Source organism: Halyomorpha halys, unplaced genomic scaffold (assembly GCF_000696795.3).
Source record: "Halyomorpha halys isolate HHAL.00 unplaced genomic scaffold, Hhal_1.1 Scaffold2155.1, whole genome shotgun sequence".
Classification (NCBI taxonomy): Eukaryota; Metazoa; Arthropoda; class Insecta; order Hemiptera; family Pentatomidae; genus Halyomorpha; species Halyomorpha halys.
Window position 1 is genome coordinate 39218 of NW_027110128.1, and position 13227 is coordinate 52444.

The 13227-nt window shown below is 29.6% G+C and overlaps 1 protein-coding gene across 2 annotated transcripts in view; it reads left to right on the top strand.

The window, feature by feature from the left end:
• The window catches only part of LOC106691205 (attractin-like protein 1), an 86700-nt gene that overhangs the window by 16226 nt on the left and 57247 nt on the right, over window positions 1-13227 (top strand). For both annotated transcript variants that reach the window (XM_067048206.1, XM_014436910.3), the window contains exon 2: window positions 9195-9398. In XM_067048206.1, the coding sequence (XP_066904307.1) occupies window positions 9195-9398 (204 nt within the window). The remainder of the gene's footprint in view (window positions 1-9194; window positions 9399-13227) is intronic.

Below are 13227 nucleotides of genomic sequence, written 5' to 3' on the forward strand. Positions count from 1 at the left end.
CCAAACCAACTAGGTATTAGAAAGTATCTCGGTAGAACGTTTAGGAATTCGGAAAATTTCCTCGTTTATTTTTTTGTTTATACTTATCACACCCCTTGATGTTTTAGTAAATCTAAAATAACGTTTATTGCATCCGGTTTTCAAAGGTGACTATTTATTTAAGATTTTCAGTTATTTTTCGGACACTATGTTTTATGAATTACTCAATACTGGACTGTTTTATATCTTTCAAATAAATTCCACTTTGTTCAGCACATACTGACCTGCAACCAAATTCCTTCACTAAAAAAAAAATCAGGGTTGATATCAGGAGATAATTTTGAACACGGGTTGAAGGGGACCTTTTTACTGCATTGTTAATGCATTCGACTTTTTTGTTTATTTTTTTTCGTCACCTTTCTATTAATTTTATTATCTCAAACAAAAACCAATACATAATAGAAAAATAGGAATATGTATACAATGCCGGTATGGTGTTTGTGTATGGTTTTTGCAATGTTAATGCTAATGTTGTTCGATAATGTTCTTAAAATATACATTTTTTTAGAATATTCAACAATTTTTTTATACGCATTAAGAGTTGAATCAAAACGTTGAAATTTATATTGGAGTCAGATTCCTTGAAGACCTATTTATTGTTATTTAATTTAGAATGGATTTTGATGCCTCGTCGTTTAATGTGTCCGCATTTCAAAATTCAGCTGGTATCTTCAACAGAGTTATAGCAGCTGAATTATTAGCATTTTTTGCTACAATTAATTTTTTTTTAAAATGTAAATAGTGATATTTAGTATAAATAGAAAATATTAAAAAAAAAAAAAGTTCAGATAGTAAAAAGAATTATTGAATTTACGTATTGGTGGAGTTTGATTCTAATTAATGTTTGTCTTTATTCGCGTTAATTTTTAGATTTTTCTTAATATACGAAATAGAAATGGAAGAATACATAAAAGAAAAGGCAATGATTCAGTTCTGGGTTGCGATTTTGCTGAAACTTGTTTGTTCGGTTTCATGAATAAAATTTGGATCAAGAGACATAGTGGAAGTCTCATGATCTAAATTTTATGTTAATTTCTTCGTCAGTTTGGATGGATAAATTTTAGATATAAAGATGCATGCATACATTAATATTTAAAGCGTAGATATGCATGTACTAATTGCTAGAGTTTTATACGATTTCAGCAACTCAGTCATTTTATTTGATTTGGTTATTAATTGAAATAGTTTATCAAATTAAAAATAGTCCCTAATTAGCATAGCTATCTACATGGGTATACCTCATCACTTGCTGTAGAAATAGAAGAAGATAATGTTCTATCCTAAATAGCACAGACCTGTGCTATTGTTGCGGACAAATGTACTGTGGACATGTTGGCAGGTAACAACGGTCTTGTTCAACCCCTTCTGTGTGCCCTACAGAGAAACGGTTTATTTGTTCCCGTTGGTCCCTTAATTCGGCTTTTGGCTTAACATCTTTTCCAAATATTCTATAAATTTTATTTAGATTTTGTGTCGTATATATTATATGTAAAGATTCTATTTTTTGCTTAGCAATGTTACTTGGTATGAAGATAAGTTTCACTGCCGTGTTAATACCATTCTACACTGTTAGCTGTTTGTTGTTGTTTAAAGGCGTAAAAGCTTTTGGTAATCAACGCCTATGGCATGTTATTATGCTAAACACAAATACACACACGTGATTCAAATTTAGCTTTATTGTTGGCAAATAGTGAATACATTCTTGAAAAATGTGTTTTATTGTGAGAATGGACTGATAATATTGGCATGTTGAAGGTGGCAGAGAGTGCGTAAGGAGAGTATGACCTATTCTCAAGCGGGCCAGAGCAACTTCCTCTCTGCGCTAGGATGTCGACCATATTTTTACTGATCTTTTTTATTTCTTTTAATTTATTCGGAGAGCTTTCATTCCACATGACTTGCCTTCTTTCCGATATTTTTATTTTAACAGGTCTACTGAGTTCTGATGGAGTAAGAACAACGGTGCCTCGGCCAGGGAGCCGAAAAGAAGATGGCCTCGGTAATTTTTATTTTAGAAACCTTATTGGAGTTTTACCAATGGGTAGATTCTCCACAATACTGTGTCATGCCGTTGTAATTTAACTCACATCTGATTTACATGTATATTTATGTTATACAGTTGTAAATTTCAATAGTTAAAAAAACAATGATTCCTTAATATTTTTAAAATTGTGTGGAACGTATTTATGAATAAACACTGTTTGCTGTTCTTATAACCGGATTACTAGCAGCTTATTCATTTATTTAAGAATGGTCTAACCACATGCATAATTTTTAATAAATAGTGGAAATGTAATTATACAATAACAAATGCTAACATATAAATAATCTTCAAATTAAAGAAAAATATAATTGCAGTTTAGTAGCTTTTTCAAAACAATAATTTTCATTTTGGCCAACTTTCTTCTTCTTTTTTGATGTAAGTAGTCGAAAAAAAAGGAAAAGTGTTTTCAGGAATCGAACCCTCGGTGCCTATTCGGACTCTAGCCGATTATCTGCCTCTAGAACTATTATCTTATGTAGTATAATACGTGAATACATTATTCATTAAAATTCTATAAATTCATATAAGGAGTTGTTTTTTTGTTTTTTTTTTCATGAAATTCAGTATATCAACTTTTGGAAAATTATTATTACAAAATCAATGATGAAGCATTTCATTTAGATAAAATCTAAATTTTGAAATTAACTGATTAACTTTAGATGTAGAATTTATATTTGTCTAGAAAAGTAAATATATTAACTTTTGATTGAAAACTCCTCATGTATAATTAAATCGAAAACTTGAATTAATTTGAAATCAGAAAGTATTATTAAATTGCTTAAAATAAAACAAATCACTGTACTAAGTAAAGTAATTAAAAAGTTTTTTAATCTTATCCGTCTCTCGTTTTTAATTTTTTATTAGAATAGAACTTTTTGTTTTAACTTCAATTGAATTTTGTCTAAAAAGCCTTTAACTCATAATTTTCTTGCTCTAAATTGTGAAGTAGACGCTTTTAATTTCAGTGTCACTTTAATAAATTTATTGATTCGTCTTTTTCTCCTCCAGGTTCATCAGCTACTCTTTCATTGTTGATATCTTCATTAGTAAAGTGCTAAAACCCAGAATCCTCAGGATCACAGTTCATCTGATCAATAATGTTGTTTACGCCAACGTTTCCCCTCTAGGATGAGTACTCATGAAGGCAGCTAGTGTGGCAGCGTCATATTCTTCGCTGTATTTTGTTTTGGCTTCAGTTGGCGAAAAACACAGATTATTCTTCGTCGACCTTTTTCTTTAGCGAGTTAGATCTGTAAATTTCGGACGGGAAAAATTTATTAATGATTTTTCATTAAAAAAATTATGAGGTTAATAACTTCCATTTTAAGTACTTAGAAGAGTGTGTGTAGTGTATCACACTTTCTTTACCTATGTTTACCCACCAGTTTGTCAAACTATCTTTAATTTATTTCACCTTTATCTACATCATCTCTCTCATTTTCATCAAGTTCATCTAACTGACTTTTATCTCTTTCAAACTGTAAATTTTCACCAAAGGAGGTAACCAAACAGCACACTGGACATGAGATAAGGTCCAAAGAGGTAGTAAGGAAATATAGAGTAATGGCTGTGCTAAGGAGCAGTGAAGATGCACAAATCAGTTATGGTAGAAAAGAGAGAACAGTGTAAAGTGTGACATGATTTCCTATATGAAATTATGAGATTTAAAGTACATGAATATGGGACAGTGGTCCCGAAACGTGGTACCATATTATGATAATTTAACATAAATTTCATTCAACTGGAAGTTATTAACCTCAAAAAGTTTTTTATGAATTGACTCACCAGACTTCCTAAAGAGAAAATCCAGATTAATGATTTTGTTATCAGCAGGATTCAAAAGTTGTACAGAGTGACGTCTATCTTTGGCTATGTGTTTCTGAGATACTCTCAGCCTTTAGTGGAAGTTTTATGGAGAGGAATAAATTGCTTTTCAAACCAATCATCAGAAGCATAATTTTATTCAACCATGTTGTTTAGTTGTCACATTGTGCTGGTATGTTTTCCGCTCTCGTGGCTTTCAATGAACGAGCTTTAATTTTTTTTTTTTGGTAATTCTAATAATAGATAATTTTATTTTGTACTGATCCAAAGTGTTGCCACGATTCAATGTGGTTATTCAGTCCTTGCTTCCGGACTTGTTTCCTGCTTCTTTGCATTTAGATTCAAAAGCCAGTGAACGAGTTCGTAAGCATTTTCGATTATATCCTGTCTCATCCGGATCTGTTCATTTGAATAACTATTTCTAGATTAATAAATAAAATGGATTAAATTCCTCATATTCATCCTTAAAATCATACTATCCTTTTGCGCGGTTTTAGTTCTTCCACTGTTTTTGCATGTAGTTACTAACAAACGTTTTCATTTCATGGTTTCATTCGGGAATTGCCTCCACGTGTATTATATATAGCCTATGCCATATCTTGCCTAATATATAAAAATAAGACAATTTTACTATTATCTATCCTTATAATCAGAACTGAAGATAAAGTTTATCTTCAATGGCACCAGTATCAAAATAATTTGTTATTAAAAAATAGGCTCAGTTCTTCTCAACTATATATATCTATTTTTATTTTTTTATCATATTTTTTTTTTTATTAATCTGTGAAATGTACATTTTTTTTTGCATACTCATTTCGAATTTGAATACTCATTTGCTAAAAATAAAAAATAAAATCTTATTTTATACAAACTTTGAAGTAATTACCAATATTTACTTAAAATTTCGACGATGTATCTGCAAATTATGCTGGTAATTTATTTACTGTATCTGTATAACGTGAATTACTAATAAATTATATGAATTATTGGTAACAAGAATTGAAATGGCTTTTGTAAATTATATGAAACATATTATATACTTTTATATGTGGAAGTAATTTGGTGGTGCGGGTCAAAAATAAGTAAAAATTATATATTTGTGATAACCAGAATTGCAAGCCTTCATTAGGGCACAGAACAAAAAATATGATAACATCGTGATTACATAATATAACATAATTACATTATTATAATGTTGTTATCTTGTTTTTTTTTCTTAGCCCGATGAAGGTTTGAAGTACTGGCCAACACCACGTTGGCTTTAAAAAATAAGTTTTTGCTTATTTGTATTCTTCACTGATCGTATCCCCAATTGTCTTCTCATATGTATTATCCACGGTCAACTATCTACTCCTCATTATTATAAACTTTTGTTAAAAAAGAGAAATTTCAGTTTCAATAACTACCATACCACTTATAATTTCTACTCAACATAACTAGTAAAAATAATAAGGCGTCAGTTTGGGATAAATTTTTTTTTTATGCCCTCTTCTTGGCCATTTCTAGCATATAGAAGGGTGGACGGTGTTATCTAGAGGCAACCATCCTACTGTAACCGTGGCGGGTCAAGTTTTCATTACGTGGCACCGCCATAGAATTAAAAGTCGACCCCCCCCAGCCGGATCCGAACCGGCACCGCTGCAGTCACGAGGCAGTTGCTTTACTCCCTTAACTACAAACGGCCCTAATTGGATATTAACATTATTTTAAACAACACCTACAGGTCCAATCTATGGAGTTATTTTTCTTAATCGAAATATTTTCTTTCGAAGTTTTCCTTCCAGCTTACTTTATTTCTCTAATTCTTTTGTGTGTTCTTCTTTTTCTAAATTATCTTCATATTCAGCTCTAAAATTATGGCAAGTGTTCTGTCTTGGTCCAAACCTTATTTCCATCGTTCCGATTCCTTCTTAAGATTTTATTAGTGGGATAATAATAATATATGTTTAATAATAACATAAATTATATTATATTAGGAATAGTTATAATTGTATTATAACGTCATACAAAAGAGCGGGACATTAAAAAATTACTACCAAGAGAATGGCTATGTTTTATTTTTTTTATTATTTTTTTTTTTAATGTTTATAATTCATTTTCTGTTATTTACAACTGTATAATAATATATGCAACAAGTAAATTTGCTGATAGTGATAAATTGACATGATACAAACATGTGAAGAATTTACCTATAGATAGAACTTCAATAACATTCCTAGGCGTCTGAAAATAAGATCGTCTCGAGATCTTCTCTTCGGACGCCTAAGAGGATTATTAGGTAACGAATTAGAAGCCAAGTTAGAAACAAATAGGTTTGGGTGGTTGGGAAGTTGCACTAATGTTAAAATGAATATTTAACAAAAAAAGAAGATAAAAAATTATACTATAGATTTAAATGTATAAAAAAGGTATACGAGTATAAATTATTTTTTCATTTAAAATTGATATCAGTTATTTAGTGTTCTAGCACTCTTGTCAGATAACTATAATTTAGCTTTTTTTTTTCTTTGAATGTCGTAATAACAATTATTTCTACATTCCAATCAAAACTATTTTAAAGTTATAGGTTTCAGTTATACAAAACACCATCATCATATTCGCTTGCCTTCTCTCTGGATTGACAATTACTTGACACAATCTATTTATTCTTAATGGTGTCGTTTAAATTATTAAACTCAGTAATCAAAAAGAGATTAGTGCCTTATGTATTAATCCGTTTAAGTATTGTTTTTTAATGGAAACGTTTCGCTCCACTTTATAAATAACTCTTTTTGTGGTAACATTTTTATGAATTTATATTTAAAATAGTACTTTATAAGCTATTGAAAAACATTGCAGTGAATAAAACCTTGAAATTTTCGTCAGCCGAGGTTACACTATGGGTTATTCCATTTCTAAACATCTAGCCATACTTAGCAAGGAACCCATGGTCTCAGATAATTCTAATTTTTTTATCTGTTCTATTTTTCATCCTTAATAACCTTGTAAAAATTTATTTTTATATTGTAAATACTTTTATATGATATTAATTGAAATATTGATCCTGAAACCTAGGAATGGTACCACTTATGCAGCTTAAAAAATTGTGTATGTTCAACATATTGCTATGTTTTTTCACTACAATACGGGTATTCATGATGTGTCAAATGTAAACAGTCTTAACATGCTTAATGTTAAAAGTATAGAATTGTGAGCAGCCCAATTTAAAGTCTTATGTTATTTGCAGAGGAACTAGCGGATTTTCTTGGAAACTTGTTTTGTAACCTTTTCTTCCAGAACATTCTAACTATTATTTTTTTCTATCACTTCATTAGAATTTTAAAAAACTTCCAAAACAAAAACATCACGAGCCTAACATGAACTGCGAGCAGCAAACTTAAACCAAATGACAACAGACAAAATGGTGGGAGCTCAGCTACTCTGTTGTACGACGTCATTCTCTATTTAGCAGAGCTATTAACAGACTCTCAACTATGTTAAATGTTATCTCGTTTTATCATGCTAAAAGAAGAAAATATTTCTCCATTTAGCATGCTTTAAAATGTTGAGATAATGAATACCGCTATTGTCTAGAAAACTAACAGAATAAGATAAAAAAAAAAAAAAAAAAAGCCGGCCATTTTCTACTAAATTACTCATACTGGCAGTCAAATTCCAATTAATTTTATTTTAAATCCTATTCTGGATTTTCTTTTTAGGAATTCTGGTAAGTCAATTTCAATAAATTTGTTGAGGTTTAAAACTTCCAATTTGAATATATTTTATTCTAAATTATCATAATGTTGCATGTCCCATATTCATGTACTTTAATAAACCTACAAATAATAATTCACTCATAATTAGTCAAACTTTTAATTCCACAAAGGAAATTATGTCATTATCTATATGGCTGAAAAAAAATTGCTTTACACTGTTTTTTTTTTGTTTTGTTTTTTATCTTATTTTATAAAAAAAAAAAACAGTGTAAAGTTCAGCCATGTAGATAATGAAATAATTTCCTTTGTGAAATTAAAAGTTTGCTTACTTAAATTATATCACAATTTTTTTATTTCCAGCTAAATTAATCATACTGGCAATCACAGTGCCACAAATTTTATTTCATATCCTGTTAATCCATACCATACTTTAAGGACGATGAAGAAATAATTGATACTTTTGTAACTATAGTGTCTTTTATCTTAAGTTTTATTTTAATATTTTATGTTTTTCTGCTGAATATTTATTAAAAGTCCAAATGTGAGCTGATAATGACTGCACCATTTAATATTTATGTTCCTAAATCGATTTAGTTACTATGTGGATCTTTCTGAACATTGTTATTGGTTATGGTATATTGAAACTTTCCTAAGTTAATGTTTTAAGTTAAATAATGTTTGTACTTCAACTAGTCCACAAATACTGCGGTCCCCTGTAATAAAATAACACATTTAATTTACTTTAATTAATTTAAAAAAATTAATATTTCGAAAAGTAATAAAGATATAAAAATAAAATTTTACGTGGTCAATAAAGATGGTAAATGGAATAAAAAATAAATCTATGATCGCGGGTTTTATGACATGACCTATATGCATTGATTCCAAGGTAATTTAGTGTACTAGAATCGTCCAAGCAGGGGAGTGTTAAAGAACTGTACTGCTAGCTCCAAGGGTCTGGTTTCGAATCTGGCTGTGACTTATGATTATTTATTCTATTACTGTAGCTGTGAGTCAATCTTGTGGATTATGGAGCACCTAATTCGGAAAAATTGAGCGCGATCTTGAAAAATCATTTACTTGTACTACCGTTGTTAGAAAAATAGTATTTCCTTCTAAAGTACTGATACTTCATGGTTTGTAGTGGTTCACATTGTTAGCGTTAAAAGCGTTCAACCACACGGTTTCCTACGATGCTGTTGATGGATCAGGTGTTCGCTTAATAAAAGCTGAGTCTCCCAGTGTCCTGCAAGATTCTTCCCTACCTAGAGTTGATATTAGGCCGCTAGAAAAGATATTGAATTTATCTGCAACAGCAAGCTAGGCTCAAACACGGTTGCTCCTACTTCCAAACATCAAATACATTAAAATCAATGATTTTCTATTGATATGTGAAATGAACATGTCAAATATTGTTTGTACCAAATAAGTGTTGAAATTATATTGTTAATAGGGATGTTATTTTTTATATTTAGGATAACATATTTTATTTTAAATGATGCCTTAACCAAAGTGTTATAAATTCTGAATATGACTACAGTTATCCTGCGATTTCTCCTTTATCCTGTAGTAATTGAAATATGTCTTTGCAGACTCTCAGCAACATCGGGATACATCTACGATGGCCTGGGGAATTACTCGATAGATGTAAAGTGCTCTTGGCTCATAGACGGCAGTGCGGTGCCTAACGCCTCCATCAGGCTCCACATTGACGAGTTCGCGACAGAATGCGGCTGGGATTATCTCTACATCTACGACGGAGACTCCGTTCATTCCCCTCTTCTAGGAGTATTCAGGTGAGTCGGAGGTCTGGGTTAACTGGAACAATATTTTTTATAATAAAAAATATAACTGATATAAAAATGGATCATAATATTATTTATATCGTTATTAGTAAGTTTTAAAAATTGTTTGTTGCTAAGAAAAACTTTAAGTACTTCCACAAATATACCAAATAAGGAATATAGATGATTCATTGCTTAGAAGACATCCCAAATTAAAGATACAAGATGCAATATAGTAATTAAATAGTCCAGTAAAAATAGCTTAGAATTAGGCTGTACCTAGAAGTATTTGTTAATTAATGGAATCCTATATATTTTTTTGTTCAACTGTAACAGTTTCATTAGATTAATTAATTAACACAGTAAATTAAAGGTTTAGTATTGATCCTGATTGGATTGGTTTGTAACTCACTGTGAATAATTTAAATGCATTAAAAATATAAATAAAAACAAATATATAATATAAGTATAAAACAAGAACAAATATAAAATATAAATTTAGTACAAATATATAATATAAATAAATGTAAAACACAATACAAAAATTTTATTTATGTATTTAATACCAGATTAACCTGGTGGGCCTTACATGGTTATTGAAGAGGTACATTTTTTTTTAAAAACAATTGATTATGAGGGGGGAATTATTGTCTCATACAAAAGACACCTCTAACTATATACAACGTTATAAATAAATAATTAAGATAAAATAAATAGAGTAAAATTGTAATTCTTAATAAAAGATAACAGTAAATAATAACAAAAACAATGACATTTATGAATTTAACCAAATAAATAATTGACTTCTAATGGAAAAAAAGAAAGCTAAAAGGAGAAAAAATAAATAAAATAAAATTTTAGAGTGACAATAACAGAACTAATAAATATAGGACTTATAACAGGATTTTTTGCAGCAGGATTTTTGTGCTTCAGTCTTCAGGTTGTGGTTGGGTTTCCCAAGTTGTAGGTCACTGCTCCTTAACTGTCGGTACTTGGGAGTGGAACACCATGAAGCTTTTTTATAATGCAATCCTCTATTGTTTCTATTAAATATAAATATAAAGTAAAAGGAAATATAAAATAAAAACATTCACTTTATATTTAATTGGTCGGTAAGACCATTCCTCATTCTAGGTTTAGAGAGTTGGTGGCCTGAAAAGTCTTCCCTAATATTATTTTTTGTGATGTGCTGTGACATTTTAAATGTGAAACCTAGGCACCTTAAATCCTTTGGTTAATTTCTGTCTACGCATTCTAAAATTAATCTAATTCGATGTAAAAAAAAACCTTTAGGATTATCTGAGAGTCCGTGTCCCTTAATATGGTAGATTTTTCAAAATGGCCACTGTAAATCTTTAGGTTCATTGCCATTAACTCCGAAGGCATTCCAAGTTATAACTGTAATGTCATTATAAACTAGTTAATGTTGCATTTAACGAGCCCTAATAAAATTCTTTAAGTTCCATAATACTGGTGTTATAGTTTTACCAAAACCAATATTTTTTATTCAAAGAGGAATAAAAATCATTTTGAGAAATAAGAAAACTAATACCTACTTATTTTTAGGTTAAGTTGCAATTTTACGGGACTAGTGTCGCCCTATTTACAGTTGTTTCCAGTTACATGGATTACTATTTTCTACCAAGAACCATTTTACATCAAAGCGAAGTTACTTTACTTCAGCGAAAAATTGGACTTTTTTCTATCCAACGTATCCATTAAAAGGTTGATTGGAATGAAAAATAAAGATATTAAATTAATTTTAAAAAGTCAAAGGAAAAAAGAGTTGAGAGAAGAGAAAATATGTTCACTAGTCCGAAACAAAAATTAATTAACATTTCGTATATTTATTTTTAAAATATTTCAAAGAATTTTTTTTTTCTTATTTTGCGATGTTATTAGTTGCTTTAAGCTCTTGCGAAGTTTAATTTCCCATAAGTATTTTAAAAAGGAACGATATAAAAATATGACCAAATAATGTGCATTCAATTTTTTTTTTTTATGTTTACGTAAAATAATTTAGTACTTATTGTATGCAAGACCATTTAGATTAACTAAAGGGTTTAAAATATGGTTTGCATGCATGTTTACACACCTTTGTGTGGGCTGGACTTGATTTAAGTCGAATTCTAATTCGACTTAAGTCTCTTTCCCTGCGAAGGAGCGAAAGCTGCCTTTAAGACGAGGACTATCTAATAAATAAATGTATAGCCAAATATTTTCCAGACCAATACTAAGTTAGCTAAGGCTGCCAAGTTAGCTATCAAGGTTAACAGCCAAAGAACATAACAGTTGAATAAACACAATGTCGACCAGTCTAGCAGTCTGCTCATCTCTAAGACTGTTGAATAAATATTTTAGGTATACAAATATTTTTTTAAAAATTGTAATTAAAATATTATTTAAAAGTTTAAAAAAATCAATCATAATTAACAAAATTCGAGGTTTGGATATAATAATGAAGGCTTAGTGAACCGGAAGGTTCAATACCGACACGAATCCTTTCTCTCTATTAATTTGTCCAGTGACGCTCCTCCAAACCTTAATCTATTAATAACGCAGCCTACGTTTCGGTCTATTTGGAAAAGATCGGTTGTCCACTGTGTGTGTAATTTTTATAAAATTAGTTGGATTAAGGAAAGCTCTCTAAATAAGGTCCATCTTTGTATTTCTTTCTCTATATTCCATGATATGTATCATATTATATAAGATATATGTTTAACAGTATTTTTTGGAAAAAAAAACACTATATTCATTCAGTTTTATTTAGGGTTATTTAAAAGTATTAATAACATACTACTATGAATTAAACTACTCAATTACATAGTTGCAGTGGATCGATTTAAAATATTTTAGAACTATAAAAAAAATTAGAAATACAAAATATTTAAAATGCATTCATTTTTATGGAAAGTTTTTTAAAAGTATTTGTAATATACTATAGGCTATAACTGCGCGAATACAGTTGGAAAATATTTACCTAAAGAGATCTATCCGGTACAGATCTTTTTAAATATAAATTATATATTCTTCGTTCGATTTTTTAGTTTACAGGAAAACATATTATATAAAAAAAAGCTTTATTTTAATGAATTAGTTTTTCTGTTACGTATTTGAAAAAAAAATTGCTTTAATTTATGTAATATAATATATGATGGTGTAGATATTTTTTGAAGTCGGGCTAAGCGAATTCCATAAATAATCTTTGATATATTACTGTAATTTCCTTCATTAAGGAATGTTCTAAAAACCGTTATTATTAACATTTCAGCTTTGAAAAATCGCTATGTTTTGCCGAACTCTTCAAACTCATTTTCCGGACAAGCGTTTAAATTAGAGAATTCGTTAGTTGGGAATAATACTAATTCGCATATTACGCTTAGCTGTTTTTTATTTTTTGTTGTTTTTTTTTCCTAAGCGGAAGGCATTATCTGTAACAAATGATCATTTGTGATCATCAGTATGCTTCTGGTTGAGGTCATGTCCTTGGAAGCTATTTCAAGTCATCCTCTGAATATCAAATTAAATATCCCACATTTGATTTAGGATTTTGCCAATGAATTTTCGTTACAATGGAACTCGGTAGTTAAATAGCTCAAGAAAATTTCGGTTAAAATTTGATGTTAATATTATTCTGATTTTTTTTATGGCCATGGTTACCTATATTGAAGTCGAATTTCGTATTAATCTCGTAAATATGCGAACGTGTATAAAGAAATTTTCAATACAGGACAACTATTTACAAACCTTGTTATCCTCAAAATCAATGAAATTTTGGGCCTAGAATACCTCGAGTAAAGAAATTTGCCTAACAGAAGGTTATTATAATAATATAATAGTT